Source organism: Sminthopsis crassicaudata, chromosome 1 (assembly GCF_048593235.1).
Source record: "Sminthopsis crassicaudata isolate SCR6 chromosome 1, ASM4859323v1, whole genome shotgun sequence".
In the NCBI taxonomy this organism is placed as follows: Eukaryota; Metazoa; Chordata; class Mammalia; order Dasyuromorphia; family Dasyuridae; genus Sminthopsis; species Sminthopsis crassicaudata.
In genome coordinates, this window is record NC_133617.1 from 660,397,475 (window position 1) to 660,415,214 (window position 17,740).

General features: G+C 35.1%; 1 protein-coding gene across 1 annotated transcript in view; it reads left to right on the forward strand.

Annotated features, from left to right (window-relative positions):
• GRIN3A (glutamate ionotropic receptor NMDA type subunit 3A) overlaps nucleotides 1–17,740 on the forward strand; it is a 202,088-nt gene that overhangs the window by 149,823 nt on the left and 34,525 nt on the right. The window contains exon 6 of the mRNA XM_074282997.1: nucleotides 5,304–5,455. Within this exon, the coding sequence (XP_074139098.1) occupies nucleotides 5,304–5,455 (152 nt within the window). The remainder of the gene's footprint in view (nucleotides 1–5,303; nucleotides 5,456–17,740) is intronic.

The window sequence follows — 17,740 nt, forward strand, 5'->3', positions numbered from 1 at the left end:
TTGATGAGGGAACTGGGTTTACAGGAAGGTTGGATGACTTTTGGTAATAATAAGCTGCAGAGTCCAGATTTAAACTCAAGACCTTTGCATCCAAGTGACTATGATGACAATGGTGATGATTAATATTGATGCAGCATTTGAAAGTTTACAAAATGCATTATCTTATTTGGTCACCAAAACAACTCTGAGTTAAACATACAACAACATGAGCTGTTAACAAAGTCATAATCTCAGAATTATAAAGAACCTTCAATCATATCTAATCAAGACCACATTCTACAAAATCACTGACAAATAATCATACAAAAATCTCCAGAGAGTTTAAACCCACTCTCTTCTCAATCATCCCATTCTCCCTTTTTTGAATCTCTAAGTTATTAGAAAGTTTTACTTTACATGGAGTTTTAAGCTGCCTTGTTGCCATTTCTACTTATTGTTCCTAATTTTACATACTGGGAACACACAGACAAATGACAAAATCCTAAAATGTCACAATTAGAAAGGATCTAAGCTTCCTTCTCTAGTTCAATCCATAGCAAAGGGAGAAAAAAGAGAAGAAAAAAAAAAGGAATGAAATCCTTTCACATTTAACATACCCAAATAGTAGCTATTTAGTCTCTTCTTTGAAGATTCCTAATAATGTGAGGCTGGGCAGGGTAAAAGAAGGAATTCTGTAGGTACTAAACCTCCCCCCCCCACAACAGACCATTTCACTATTATATACCTCTAATTATTAGGATATATATATTTTTTGATTTGTTTTTTTTTCCTCCTGATATCAAGCCTAAATTATCCTTTTTAAAAATTTTACCCATTGTGCCTGGTTCTGCCCTGTGGGACCAAACCAAATTAATTTAACCCCTTTTCCACAGAAGAGCCTTTTAGATACCTAAAAATAGCTATCATGCATTTTTATCCCGGTCCTCTCTTCTTCAAATTTTCCATTAAGCAGCTTTTATATGGCCTTAACTCTTTGATCCTTCATTATTTTATGAACTCTCTTCAACTCCAACTTCAATATTCTTCCTTAAAAATGGCACACAGAACCAAATAAAGCATCCCAAATTTGCACTGGTTCTCTGTGTAACATGTTTGGAAGAACACTGAAGTATACAAAGTACAGCAGAAGTGCCAGCTCCTTAGTCCTGGACCGAATACCTTTCTTAATGCAGTCTAAGTTTATATTATCTTTTGCCTCATATTTATGTATCACTGAATCTTCCATCCATTATATTAGCTATTCTCCTATTTTGGGGTCACCTACAGATTTGGCAAGTGGATGATAGTAGTATCTTCAACCAAATCATTGATAAAAATGTTGACAAGTACAGGGCCAAGGATAGATCCCTATAGCCCCTTATAGGGACTTGTGCCTACTGAGCTTATCTTCTAGGCCACATTTCTTTATTGTCCATGAGAATAGAATGAAAAAATTTATTTAATGCTTTTCAAAAAGTTGTACTATATCTACTGCACTATCTTCCATTGCACTATTCAAAAAAGGGAAATTAAGTAAGCTTGCTATATGATCTGTTTTTAAGAAGCTATGCTTCCTCTAAGTGATCATTTCTCCATCTAAATTTTCAAAAATCACTCCTTTGTATGATATAATATTTGCACAGCACAGTACATGGTACATAATAGATGTTTAATAAATATCTGTTCCATCCTTTCCTTAATATCCTAGAATCTTGCCAGGAATAAAAGTCAAGCTCACTTTTCCATAGTTTGCAAATTCCACTTTATTCCCTTTTCTGGAAATTATTACATTTGCCCTTCTCCAGCCCTGAAATCTCTTCTATACTTCATTTTTTAAACTTACATATGAGCATATTCTACATGATGGGAAAATATACTGGATAACCTGTCGTCTTAATAGATTCCATTATCAATGCTGCTTTCCAAACCAAAATAGCAAGGCACAGATTAAGTGCTCAAAAATATATATTGAATTGATTTGAAAAATTCTAATATGTTTTATTGTTATTGTCTTAATTTTGACACCCCACTGTTGAAAGGAAATAATTAGGAAAAAACAATGTATATTACTTGTAAAGATCAAGTGATACTTTTGTATTATTTATTATATCTATGTCATTTATTAAGCATAAACATATCCCTGACTTGATATTTCAATGAAAAGTTTTCATATTTGGTAAAAAAGAACAAAAACTCAATTTTCACATAAATGTCCTTAAAAATGAATAATAAAGAAAAAGAACTATAGAAAATATGTTTTTCATTAAGCATATGAAGTTTTTTGAAGGCTATTCACTTTTGATCTCTAAAATTTCACCATACTTTCAGGTTATCTACCTCCGTTTTCCTGGAAATTAAAAAAAAAAAGCTTTTGTAGTTGCAGCACTGAAAAGCTAAGAACAAAATTCAGTTGTCTATGGTTCCTTTTATGTAGTTTCTCAAAGTAATTTCCAGGATAGCAACAGACTTGAATGCAATAATTACTGTCCACTCAACCAGTAAGAAGACAGTGAAAAGATAAAGACGGCCCTAGTTTCCTGAGGTTTCAGCCCTAGAAAAGGATCCCAGAGGTTGCTGACAAGAGAAATTATGAATCATAGACTGTCTGTATTGGGAAAGGCTTGAGGTCATCTAATTCAATTCAGAAAATATAAATCTCTTCTATAGCATTTCTAACAAGTAACCTCAGCTCAAGAGTTCCATTGAAAAGAAACTCACTACTTCACAAAGTCATCCATTAGACAGCTCTTATTATGAGACTACTTTTCCTTATATTGACCCTTAGCCAGTAGGCCCTCCAGGGTTAATAGAACAAATCTCATTCTTTTTTATGGCAGTCCTTTAGTACTTGAAGATTTTTATCATTAATGGTCAAAGGATATGAACAGACAATTTTCAGATGAGAAAATTAAAACCATCTATAGTTATATTTTAAAATGCTCTAAATCACTAAATTATAGAAATGCAAATAAAAAAAATATTCTGAGGTACTACCTCAAACCTGTCAGATTGGCTAAAATGATAGGAAAAGATAATTATAAATGTTAGAGGTATTGCGAGAAAACTGGGATACTAATGCTTTGTTAATGGAGTTGTGAAATGATCCAACCATTCTGGAGAGCAATCTGGAGCTATGCCCAAAGGACTATAAAAGTTTACAAACCCTTTGACCCAGCAGTGCCTTTACTGGATCTGTATCCCAAGACAATCTTAAAGAAGGAAAAAAGACCCACATCTACAAAAATGTGGTAGCAAAGAATTGGAAAATGAGTAAGGTACCCATCAATTGGCGCTTGGCTAAACAGGTTATGGTACATGAAGATAATGAAATATAGAGCACCAGCCCTGAAGTCAGGAGGACCTAAGTTCAAATCTGGCCTCAGACACTTAATACTTCCCACCTATGTTTTCCTGGGCAAGTCCCTTAATCCCAATTGCCTCAGAAAAAAAAAAGAAGAAGAAGAAGAAGATGATGATAATGGAATATTATTGTTCTATTAAAAATTAACAAGCTGATTTTAGAAAGGACTGGAAAGATTTACATAAACAGATACTAAGTGAAACAAGCAGAACCAGGAATACATTGTACAAAGTAACAGCAAGAATGTGCAATGATCAACTATGAAAAACTTGGTTCTTCTTAGTGGTTCAATAATAATAATAGTATATATTAAACTAGTAAATGGAATGTCAAAGGGAAAAGAAAGATCATTATTGAAGGGAATGACGGAAATTATGCCTTAGAACTGTGATTGAAAACAAATTATTGAAAAACACTGAAGAAATAAACTAGAACTTGTATTACACCAATACTTTGTGTTATGTGGATTAAGCAGGTTTGGGATAAGAAGAAAGAGATAAAATTCTTTTCTGAGGGGCCCATCAGAAAGTAAATTTGCTTGATTTCTTAATAATATTGAACATTATATTATTATATATCATATAACCATTATATATTGGTGCTGCATTATATGGAGCTCCATTACTAGTTTAATATAATTACCAAGCAAAGGCTACTTCCATGCTGGGGGTCATATATGGTTTTCTCTTGTTAAGCCTGGGGGTCCTGGCGTGCTTCTGGTGGGGGAGGAGTATCTGCCCTCTACTTACCCTCCTCTCTGGGGTCTTCGGGGTACCACCGGCTTCTGCATCAGAAGAATCACACTGAGTCGAACTGCCAAGGAGTTAAGCGGTGCTTTTATGCAGGAATCGATTACATGGCGTAGAAAAGATGTTTCCCCCTTTTTTAATCAGGCAGTATACTAACTTATATACTCTTTTAACAATGGAGAACTCCAATCAAAAGTTAAATACAGAGTTTTTCCTTTTATGGCTGTATATATATCTTAAAGGTTATGTGTCTTAATATAGGAAGTGTATGCATGTCACATGCCTGTTCCAATGGCCTCATACTCTCCTAACTCAGCAGTAAATGTAGGTCCAAGTTGATCTGTACTCCAACATTCTCTCTAGGTATACATGTGGCTTGGTATCTCTGGTTGCCTTGCTACTGCCTCCAGGCTTACATGGTATGATTTTCTCTCCATCCCTATCTTCCCTCCACATCTCACATCAAACCTCTCATATGAAAGCAACTTCTTTCTTGAGTGTACACCCAGTGATGTCATGGTTTTCCCACTGGGTAAATTGTCCTCCTTGAAAACATCAACTAGGGTAGGAAAAATAGACTTGGTATATGATGTTTCCTGGACTCCTAATTCTCCTTCCAAGATTTCTTATCAATGAAAGGCATACTACATTAGAGTTAAAATGTATGTTAGAGATCAGAAATCAAACCAGAAAGGAAATCAAAGCTTACACAAACTAAAATGGCAAATCATATTCCAGTGCTCTTTCCACTTTAACATTTACTTCTAGGATAATAATGGAGCTAAAGCTAATATGGCATTCAAAAATGTGGATATGAGGAACTGCTAATGATACAATATCACAGTAAAGATGGAGGGATGGATGATAGATAGATGGTCAAAGTTTAAAAAGAAGCCTAATGAACCTTAGCCAAGTCTACTTGAGAGCTATAAAAAAGAGATTGTAGAAACCAGATATCCTGACTTTTAGAGCAAAGTTTGCTTTCTATTACCTCAGTTAGAGGCATATAGACTCATCTGGTTCTTTAACAGGGAAATGATTAGTCTAAAAGTGAAAATATATACAAATATCTTTGAATCCTTTGAAAGAAAGGTGCTTAATAAAATTCAAGACCTTAATTCCCATGATCATGCTTGATATTAAATCAAAGATATCTATTGTAGCCTCTTAGGAACAATGGAGGAAATGTCATTTGGAACTGTATTTTCTCCTAGGCTATGGCATTGGCCTTCCTCCAAACTCTCCACTGACCTCAAATATATCAGAACTTATCAGCCAGTACAAGTCACATGGATTTATGGATGTGCTTCATGACAAGTGGTATAAGGTGGTTCCCTGTGGCAAGAGAAGTTTTGCTGTTACTGAGGTAAGAGATGCATTTGTCAACCATAGCTAATTAGTCTTTCTTTGCCTTTATGGGCACACAGTGTGTGTGTGTGTGTGTGTGTGTGTGTGTGTGTGTGTGTGTGTGTGTGTGTGTGTTAAAAAGGGTGTTCCAGTCACAGTAGCACATGTGGGCAGTGATAAGACTGCAATAGACACTTAGTTCTCTAATCAGTATTGGTGATATTCCTTCCCTCCTATGGGTTTCCTAGTATGACTTCAATTGTGCTTGAAACAGTTTTATGAGAGGCCATCCTGAAAATATGTCTGTTGATGCTTTTCTTATAAATGGATAGAAAAGCTATATGTATTCTGTATATTACTTGGGTTAAAACTCCTTTAACAAGAAGATAGGAAATGTAATTTCAAAAGAGACCAGAATTCTGCCTCCAAAAATGGAGTCAAAAGAGGCTTCATATGGAAGAACAATCGTTGTCCATTATCCTCTCAATGTCTCTGTGGCCTCACTGGTACAACAAAGGGTTCAGACTATGATTTCTAAAGTCCTTTCCAATGTGAATTAATTTCTGTTCATTCCTCTAATACAAAACTCATATTTATAAGAAAAGTGAAACTTATAGAGGTGTGCGAACTTGTTCATATAAATGGTAACAGACAAAATCAGAATCAGAATCCATGGTTTCCAAATCATATTCCGGTGCCCTTTACACTTTAACATTTACTTCTAGGATAATAATGGAGCTAAAGCTAGTATGGCATTCAAAAATGTGGATATGAGGAACTGCTAATGATACAATATCACAGTAAAGATGGAGGGATGGATGATAGATAGATGGTCAAAGTTTAAAAAGAAGCCTAATGAACCTTAGCCAAGTCTACTTGAGAGCTATAAAAAAGAGATTGTAGTAATCTATCTAAGAATCATGGAAAATCAGGAGACCATACTATAAGAGTTGAGACTTCAAACTGAAAAGGGAAAAATGTAAATTTATCTTTCAGGTCACTTGTCATTATTTTGCTACTTTGCATATTCGTTTGAACAATAGTAAAAGTAAATTATTCTAAAACAAAATTGAGCCTGGAACACAAGTGGGCAAATTCATGAAGTAATACCTACACAAAGTACAAAAAAGGACAAAAGAGGAGACTAGTCGACTTTAGTATGATCTCAAATGAGGAGAAATTATTAAAGGAAATCAATGAATACAGCTGAGAACAAAACATTGAACAATATAACACTTGCATAAAATGCAGCAACTCATAAGAATCTTAAATTTTGGGGCCATATACTAATTACAGAATCATAGATTTAGAACTACAAAGTACCTCTGAGTTCATCTAGCCTAAACCTCTCATTTTGGTGTTGAGGAAAGTGAGCCCTCTTAAAGAAGGCAGTATCTTAACCAAAATGTATAACTATCTGATGGCTGAATCCCAGACTCTGTGGCAAAGTAATAAATGAGATATTGGGGACAGAGGAGCAGGACATCCTGTTTCCTCTTAAATTAAACTTGGTAGGCAGGCTGCTATTTGGTCTAAATTGACCTTTGTTGTGATATCATTTGCATACTCCCTTATGTGGAAGCTATATTATATCTCCACTGTGAAAACAAGAGAGTTGAATTACAACTACAGAAGTTAAACATAAACGATTGTTGAACAACAATGTAGAAGTGGTAGAGATCTTCTAGGTCACAAGTCCAATGACCTTATCTTGTATATAAAAAAGGAAGATTAGACAAGGGAAGAGATTTGCCCAAAAAGACTCAAAATTCGAACTTAGGTCATCAGACTCTAGGTCCAGTTTTGTTGCAAGATCATAGAGGTGATACTGGTACTGGTACTGGTACTGCTGGTGGTGGTAGTGAAGATGATGATGGTGACGATGGTGGTGGTGGTGATGATGCTGGTGGTGATGATGGTGGTGGTGATGGTGATTACAGCAGTTTCTTATATAACACCATTGTACCATTCTCTAAGAGACAGTATGGTATAATGGTTAGAATATTGGCATCCAAATCAGAGGGCCTCAGTTTTCAGTTTACTTTGATACACAATGGTTATGTGATCCCCAAATGATTCTGGGCAAATCATTTAACCCTTCGGTATCCCAGGCAGTTCTCTTCTACTGTTAAGTTACAAAGTAGCTGTTAGTCTGCTTTGGCAGAGAGTTTTTCCTCACTGGTAATCCTTATTCTAGTTTTTTGTTTGTTTTGCTGAGGCAATTGGAGTTAAGTGACTTGCCCAAGGTCACACTGCTAGGAAGTGTTAAATATCTGAGGCCAGATTTGAACTCAAGTCCTCCTGACTTTAGGGCTTTTTTATGTCTATCCACTGTGCCACCTAGTTGCCCCAATCCTTATACTAGTAAAATTACAAGTCTGCACTGTAACTCCTCCTCTCCATCTGCCTGTTATATCAAATTGTTTAGGTTGCTCTATCAAGTAGTTGACCCATGGAATATCCAAATCTATGTAATACCAAGTCATGCTATAGTGAGCTGGGATTTGATCCTTTCTCTGTTTCTGTTTCCATCCCCCTCAGTCTTCCTATTCCTTCATTCCAAAAGTATGGAGCCAAAGGACAGAGAAAGGAGGAGAGGGATGGAGGTAGGGAAGGAAAGATTAATATCTGCCTCTAATCATTCATGCTTAGGCATGAGACCATGTCAAAAAATTGGATCCTCAATCCTTAATATTAGTCTGCAGTGAAATCAAACCAGGTAAAGACCTGAAATCTTTACTTCATTAACTGCTTATATAGGAGATTGTTTCATCAGATTCTACCAATTTCCCTGTAGTCCTGAATTTGCCTTTGCCTTTATATAAGATTTTTTTTTTAATTTTTTATTTTATTTTATAATTATAACATTTTTTGACAGTACATATGCATGGGTAATTTTTTACAACATTATCCCTTGCACTTACTTCTATTCAGATTTTTTCCCTTCCTCTCCCAACCCCCTCCCCCAGATGGCAAGCAGTCTTTATATAAGATTTTTTTTAACCTAAGGTGCTGGAGGGAATAAAGAACAGCAGCCTAAGCAAGTGAAATCAGGGAAAGTGATTTAATTTATTAATTTATTTTATTTATTAGGATAACATCCCTTCCTCCCATTCATCCCAACCTGGATGTTTGGGGTCTTGGTTTTTTTGAATCACCTCACATGTAATTAGAGAACTCAATCTTTCTATACACCACAAGTCTTTGATCTTCCGGGGAAATCTTTACACATTTAAGGATATACAGACATATTTACATGATTGTACATTCACACATATCCTCTTGACATGCTACTGAAAAACCCACTATTTCTCAATGGAACAAAACCAAAAGTCTAAGTTCTCTAAGGTAGGAGCAGCGTAATGCCTTTTTTCCCCAGAAGTGGTGAACTAGAAGTACAGAATAAGACATGTGATTTCATTTATAGCCAAAATTTTGGTTTCCTTTTCCTTAAATGTATATATATATATATATATAATTTTCAAATGGGTTCTATATAGGGAAGAGAATACTGGCAAGGACATTTCTTATTATGAGGTGGGGTTCTATATGAGGAAGATAACATTAGTGTTTCTGCTGTTGTTTTTAAAACATTTACTTAAAAAAGAAAGTTTTCTATCCTAAACTACCAAAAAAGAAGTAATATCTATATGTAAAGTTTGTAAAGCAATTTGTATGCTATCTCATTTAATTTTCACAAGCACCCTTTGAATATAATTATCCCCGTTTTATAGATGAGGAAACTGAGACAGAGAGGAAAAAATGAGTTGTCCAGGCTCACACAACTAATAAGTATCAAAGGCAAAGTTTGAATTTTAGTCTTCATGACTCCAATTTCAGCCCTTGATACAATTTGACAGTTGGCTATCTTAGAAGACTTCCTAAGAAGGATATGGCATGAAAATTGTTTTCAGGCATGGAAACATTATATATATGCTTAATTAATATATGAAAAATTTGACTCCCACTCCTATATCTTGGAAAATACTGTACTTTGAGGTAAGTTATATAAATCTCCTCTGCTCTTTGACTTTTCTGAATCACATAACAAATAGGTCTAATTCTATTGGCCTATCTTTAGCAAACTGAGTTAGAGAATTAACAAAAAGGAAGAAAAAAGGCTTGCTCTTTTCATGAGGATGTTAAAATTATTACTTTTGGTGACTTCCTGAGTTCCTAACCCTCCTTTGCCTGCAGAGAACATGATCAATCAGTTGCATTTGGGGCTAGTTTGTGGCATAAATTCAAACCTTTTGGCTCAGCAAAATATAACTTTTGTGAATTTCTGATGTAATCTTAGCCCCTTATATCCTGGGCAGGAGCTGAGCATAATAATAAATAATAATATAAAGGAAAATTGGCAAACCAAGAAGGCTGCTGCACCTAGCAACTCAGCAAACAGAAAAGAAGCTATTTAGTCATATTGATCACTCTGTTTGCCTCAGTTTCTTCATCTGTAAAATGAGCTGGAAAAGAACACCTTGGTATCTTTGCAAAAAGGAAAAAAAACCCAAACAGGATCACAAAGAGTCAGATATGACCGAAAACAACTGAACAACAAAATTTTCTTTAATAAAATTCCTTTAAAAAGAATTAAACCTGAGTGCCAGCAGGTTGGAATCCCTTTAACTGTCAGTTGATAGTGGCAATGCCCAAGGGGGATGAATATCTTAGCATCAAAGACTTTCATAGCAGGAAAAGACTTTAAAGATGAACTTATCCAACTTCCTCATTTTACCAACAGAGAAACTGAGGTGCAGAATGACTCCCCAATGATCTAATAACAATGACAACAATAATAACAACTAATATTTATATAACACTTACTATATGCCAGGCACTGTACTAAGGACTTACTAACGTTATCTCATTTGATTTTTAAAACAGATCTAGAAGGCAGGTGCTATTATAATCCCCATTTTACAGTAGAGGATATTAACACAAACAAAATGACTTGCCCAGAGTCACCCAGCTGGTAAGTGGGTGGTGCTGGATTTGAAGTAAGATCTTCCTGACACTAGGGACATCGATCTATCCTCTATAGAGTCTGATTAGCACCAGTCCCCACCCTCTGCACAGACGCTAGTGACATACAGATTCACTTTAACTGAAAGGAAACCTGCTTCAAAGACCAAATTTAACTCGCATGAATTTTAAAACATGCTCATCAACAAAGGAAAATAGAATCCCTAACCTGGGAAAATCCATATGGAGCACTTATCATAATCAGAATTGATATTTTATATCTATTTAGTTCAGCAGGACCTCAGAACTCTTCATCAGGCATATATTACAGATATTATTCACATTATACAAGTGAAAGGAATGAAGCTGAGAAGAAGCGATTTGCCCATTTCTACCCTTGCTAACAAGGGTTGGAAGCAGTCTTTTGAACTCAGGGTAATTAATTAATCAATTAATAATTGTGCTAATATATTAACATGCATCATGATGTGGTCACTAAGTCTTTATTAAGCTTTATTCATTCCAAAGATCAGCTGCAGCAAATATTCATAAAAGATTGTCTGTCATTCCATCTTATTTTGCTGGCATGACTTAGAGAGCATCTTTCTAGAGTGAGTTTTCAGCTGTGTGTAGCTAGCTAGCCTATGGTCTATAAATATGTCGTTAATGAGACTATGGTCATGGATATGACTCCTTTGTAGAATCAGTTAATTATTCTTGGTTACACAGCTATAGACAAGTAACCAGCCAAGAGTATTTAATATATTAACATAAGCTTTCCTTCCTAGAAAAAAATATTGTTATACCCTCAAGAGAATATTAGTTGTCATTTATGTATATCCCAAGAGTTTTAATAAAGTTTTTAAGCTATTTAAGTTTTTAGTACAGTTTTAAATTATTTTAGCATAAATTTTAGCTATTAAAACTTCAAACTATGGGGCAGCTAAGTGGTACAGTGGATAGAGCACCAGCCCTGAAGTCAGCAGGACCTGAGTTCATATCTGGTTTCAGACACTTAATACTTCCTAGCTGTGTGACCCTGGGCAAGTCCCTTAACCTCAATTGCCAAAATAACCAACCTTCAAGCTACATTAAGACTCTTAGGACAGCCTCTTTAAAGTCTACAAAGTTTTTATATTCATTATTTCATTTAATCCTCACCATAATGTTATAAGATGCCAATCTCAGGGATTCTTATCCCCATTTTACAGATGAGGAAAGACAAATTCTAAGATCTTAAGTAGCTTGTCCAGGTAAGTGTATTATTATAAGCTAATAAGTATCAAGGACCAGAGTTGAGAATGGGTGTTTCCTGGTTTCAAGTCTAGCACTCTTTCTACCAAGACACGTTTCCTTTGCAAGGGTGGTAAGTCAATGTTGCTGACCCATTCAATAGATAGACATTTTTTCCTTCTTTTGAATACTTTGAATATTCTTAAATTAATTTTACTATATCATCTCATGCAAGTGTAGTAAAAATTCAGTATTATCTTATTGATTCTATTCACTATTAATAACAAATATTTATATAGTGCTTTAACATTTGAAAAGCACTTTATAGGCATTATCTCATTTGATCTTCACACTAACCCTATAAGGTAGATATCATTTATACCCATTTTACAAATGTAGTAAACTCAGATTCAGAGAGATTGAATGATGTACTCAGTCACACAGCTAACAGGTACTACAGCACAATTTGGACACTGGTTTTCCAGGTTCCCAGTTCAAGACTCTAGCCACTGAACCATATTATCCTGTTTTATCTCTAAATTGATTTAGCCTTCTTAGGAGTCTTTCCCACCTATCTCCTCCCCACACTACTACTACTACTACTACTACTACTACTACTACTACTACTGCTACTACTACTACTACTACTACTAAACACACACACACACACACACACACACACCCGTTCAAACTAATTTCAAATAATTTCCCTGATACACACATATAGTCATGTCACTACTCTTTTCCAAAATTTTACTCCCTAGGATCTTCTCAGTAATATTCAAACTGTTCTTTCAGCATCAGAAGCTTCCACAACCTGACCATCTTACCTTTCCAATCTTATTACATCCTTTTCTCTTTCATGTTCTTAGTAATTCAATAAAACCAGATTATCACTTATTCCCCAAATACACCCCGAACTTTCCCCTTTCTTTGTCTTCATTGTTCACCATCTTTGTTTCTTATACATAGAATGCTTTCCTCTTCCTTTGCTCTGTTGAATTTCTAACTATACTTTTAACCCTAAAATGCTATTTCCCATGAAGCCTTTCCTAATTACCCATTTAACAGCAAAATTTTCTTCCTTTCTTGGTCATCAGAATTTTGTTTCACATCTCTCTGTACCAGATGTAATAAATTATTTTGAATTATAGGTATCAATGTCATTTCTCTCTACTAAACTGTAAAATACATGAGGGTAGGAAGAGAAACTTGACATTTCTCCCACTGCCTAACACACAGTGATGCATATAATAAATGCTGTTTGAATTGAATCTTGGTACCAGAAGCTCAATAACATAAATTATCATTTATTATTAGCATTGTATGTATCTGTCTTAAGATAACAGATACAGAATGAGTAAATTCTGCATTGTAGGTTAGCTGAAATGATGAAATTGGTGCTATACAACAAAGGCATCTCTTTACTCTCTCCCTTGCTGCCCCAACCCTATCTCCAAAATCTATCTCTAAAACATGGCTGTGATTAGACTTGCTAAGGCTTATTGAGTGAGAAGAATGGAATTTATTCAAGAATACTTCTTCCTTCCAGTTTTTAAAAGTTATTTATGGAGAGCACAGCAAGTATATCAGAAAATGCTGACATCAGGCAGTCTTCAGTCCAGTTTGTCTTTGATGTCATATTAAAAACCCAGAGGAAAATGTTCTTGGGGAGAAGCCAAATTTTGATGCAGTTGCTTCTGACCATTTCTTGACCCAGCCTGCTCCTCTTTGATTTTGATTGTGAAATAACCTAGTCCAAATTATTGACAAACAATAAGATGTCAACCCAATAATATAAAATATACCCATAGAAGACCCTCCTTGAACATCAGAAATTATTTTGACAGATAAGTGCTTCCCCTGAAAAAATTCTTCTGTGTTAACCAAACATTTTACCAAATATAGCATAATTGGACACCATCTCTCCTCTCTGGAAGATTATGAAGAAATCAAGTGACATTTATGTCTTGTCATGTCAACAAGTTCAATTCAATAAGTTGTTATTAAGCATCTACATATTCTATACAAGATGCTATGCTGAGCTCTAAATATAAATAAAGTGCAGGCTCTACTCTTAAGGGTCTTAGATTCTAAAGAATGTAAGGCAATGATGAGGATGGAGGAAGTATGGGATGGTGAAGTGAGGGGAGGTATTATACACTCATGTCAAACTCAAGCATAGCGGAGTCAGAATGTGAAAAGTACAAAGGAGAACTTCAGATCACATTCTCTGGAAATTTTGAAGAACTTACTTCCAGCTATAGAGATTTGGATCCTGAAGGATGAGATTTCAGTAAGCCAATATGGAGATTGGGAAGAGGAATCCACTCTAGGCATAGGGAATGGTTAAACCAAAGATGCAGGGATGGAAGAAGGCAAAATAAGATCAAGAGCCAGCAAATACTTCAGTTCTGTTAGAATACTGAATGTCAAGGAATAGAGTATAATTTCAGTCTTTATGATAGATTAGGGATATATGGTGGAGGGCTTTGAATGCCAAGCTAAGGAGTTTATGCAATATTGAGTAAGCAATGTAAAGTCATTGAAGATCTTTCAATATCAGAGCAAAGCATAAGTGGAATTGTGTGATTATGTGAAGAACAGATGAAAAGGGGAGACACTAGAAGCAGAAAGGACAATTTGAAGACTCTACAAAAGTCCAGATGATAAATGACTAAACTAGAGTTTTGACAATGGAAAAAGTGTGAGAGATAATATAAAGGTGAAATCAATAAGATCTGGCCATTGATTAGACATAAAGATAGAAGAGATGGAAGAGTTAAAAAGAAATCAGAACTTCGGTAAAGGGAGGTGGAACTATCTGGTGATATTATCTAAAGAAACAGAATTTAGGAACAAGGGCAAATTTATGGCTAAGACATACAGCTGAATCATAGTGAGAAATTACACAGGATAAATGAGAGGATGTGAATAGTTTCAGTCTGCTCTGCTCTTCTGCCAATTTATAGTCAACTCAAGTCTCTGTATCCCTGGTGAAATCAAAGCTGACCAGAATCATAACATGATTTTAAGCAGTATTTGATTTAATTAATCCCAGACAAATGAGAATTTGTGATATTTTATTATTCATCATGGCAAGTTCAGTGAGGTACTATGAAATGGAGAAGGACATATAGGGCTAGGTTTAGGGGAGGGGGAGAATCAGAAAATAAGAGATTATTTTCAATGGGTTGCAGTCTCTTCTCTGAGCTCCATCCCACCTCTCTGTTAATCTATCTAAAGATAATAATTCCTTTCTTGTTCCAGCCCCCTCCCCTTCATTCCTCCCACTTCCCAAAGTAAAACTTACCCTTAAGAGAGAATTTCTTATCAACTATACACCTTAATGTGAATTTAAATCAATGTATTACTTCTACCAGGAATATTTCATTTTTAGCTTTATCTCTAATAGGACAATAAAAGACTTTATTCCCTATTATTAGGATATAGTATACAATACTGAGTATGTGAGATAGTTGGAAAAGCAGACATTATGTCTACCATGCCAACGTGTAAGGTCAGTCCTGTGGGCCTATGGAGATGATAATTATGGCTGATAATATGAATTATTAAACAAAAGTATCCATTAAACGCCTTTTTTTTTTCAAATAACTAATGTACTGTACAATGGGACCTAATCAGTATAGTCTTTGACCCTGGGAGATTATTGTCAGTCATTATCCTTGTCATCATTGTTGCCATTGCCACCAACTAATACTGTTATCACCAACATCAATTATCATCATCCGCACTACCATGACCATCCATAGATAGTGATGTCCCAACCTCATTCAAGTAATCCATTCCATTATCAAACAACTTTCATTATCAGGACATGTTTCTTCACACAATCATCTTTTCATAGACCACTCTGCTAGGAATCCAATGGCTAAATTAAGATTCGGCATCTTAACTAAGAATTCCCACAAGGGTTTTGGAGATCTGATGCTAATATTTGACATTTGTAAGCTTATAAGAAACATCATAGCATAGTGGATAAACAACTGATCTCAGAGACAGAAAGACCTGGATTCAATCTTCATTTTTGGTATGTAATAGCTGTGGGACCCTGGACTCTCAACTACAAAGAATATATTGATCTGCAATGGCAATTTCTTCATCCAGGAATTTGAAATCAGAGATCCAGTACTTATTCTTCTATGATTATACTTATACTTCCATTCTTTCAATTCTTAAATGAACAGTAATCAATGTAGGCATTCCTCCTATAGGTACAAGTCACAATCCACCCATACTTTCTCATCCCGTTTAATTCTTTTTCTTTCTTTTTTTTTTTTTTTTTTTTTTTTTTTTTGGCTGGGGTTAAGTGACTTGGCCAGCTAGGAAGTATTAAGTGTCTGAGACCAGATTTGAACTCGGGTCCTCCTGAATTCAGGGCTGGTGCTCTATCCACTGTGCCACCTAGCTGCCCCATCCTGTTTAATTCTTGACCACATCCTTCCATAAATCCTCTTTAAAGCATCCACCTAATGTTCTGTATAGGGCTTTTAATATGAGCTTTTTTTGATAAGCTTTGTTTTTACAAAACAAACATTTAAAAATTACCCCCACTCCATGAGAGCTCTCCTGTAACAAAGTAAGAGAATTAAGTAAAACAGCACAGTGAAATCTAGAAGACTTACTACAACCACAGATACTTACTAGTTTTTTAACCATAAGCAAGTCACTTACCTTCTGTTTGCCTCAGTTCCTCATCTGTAAAATGAAAATGAGAACAGCATCTACTTCCCATGGTTGCTGTTTTAACAGGATGAAATGAGATAATCGCAAAATACCAGGCTCCGTAATTGTAAATTGTAAGGCCTAGCACATAAACGGATGCTATTTAAATGTTACCTATTATTATTATTATTATCATCATGTAAGAGTGCTATGTGTTCTTTGTTGTTCAGCCACTTCAGTAACATCAGATTCTCTGTGACTCCTATTAAGTTTCTGAGGCTGGATTTGAACTCAGGAAGAGGAAGATTTTTCCTGGTTCTCAGTCCAAGGCTCAGTCCAAGACCCACCTACCTGCCCTGAAAGTGCTATGCCACATTCATTATCTATATATGGACCTCACATCTGTCGATTTATTTAAAATTCAATTTTATTTTATTTTAACCCATCTCTTCTTTTACCCATTGAGAAGGCAGGAAAAATAAACACTGTTACAAATATGTATAGTTATGTAAATGAAATTCTCACATTAGCCTGTCTAAAAAATAAATATGCTTCATTTGGCACTCTGAGTCTATCCACTTTCTTTAATAGAAATCTATTTTCTCTACCCCCATCACCCTGAAAAATAAAGAGAAAAGATAAACAAATTCCTTGTAACAAATATATAGTCAAGCAAAGCAAAGTCCTTCATTGATTATACACAAATGTTTGGTATATGTATATATGTACATATGTAAATATGTATATTTATGGCTCATTTTGCATCTTGAATCTCTTGATTTTTTCCAAGTTTTTGCCAACAAAAAGTTATGAATATTTTATATGTAAGATCTTTTTACTATTTCTTTGATCTCTTTTGAATATTTGTGGCTGAGTCAATGTGTATACACTTGTTGAATATTATTTCTAATTACTTTCCTGAATGGTTATATCAATGTGCCTGTTTTCCCACAGCCCCTCCAAAATTTTTTACTTCCCTTTTTTGTCATCTTTGTCAATATGATAAATATGAGATGGAATGTCATTAATTTCTTTAATTTGGCAGTATAGGAACACATAGGAAAGGAAGAAGGGAAAGAAAAATATCAGCATGAGGTAATATTCAAGAAGAGATTAGTCATGGGGGGGAACCTATGCTTGGAGAAAAGATAAGAAGGTTAAAAGAAAAAATGTCTTTTCATATTTCATGGATACAAGTACAGCCTTTAAACTACAAATATCCTGCTTATGATATGTGACTACTTTCTAAGCATCTATGTGTCTATGATGATCTCATTTATTCTACTTCTTGCATTCAAATCATCATTAGTCATATGCTGGCACCTTACTTACCTTCCCTGTTGTCTTGCATTGCCCCATAACCTTGATTCTTCTGTCAGTCACTCAAAATGCATTTCTAAATTATTTATGGTATGCTAGG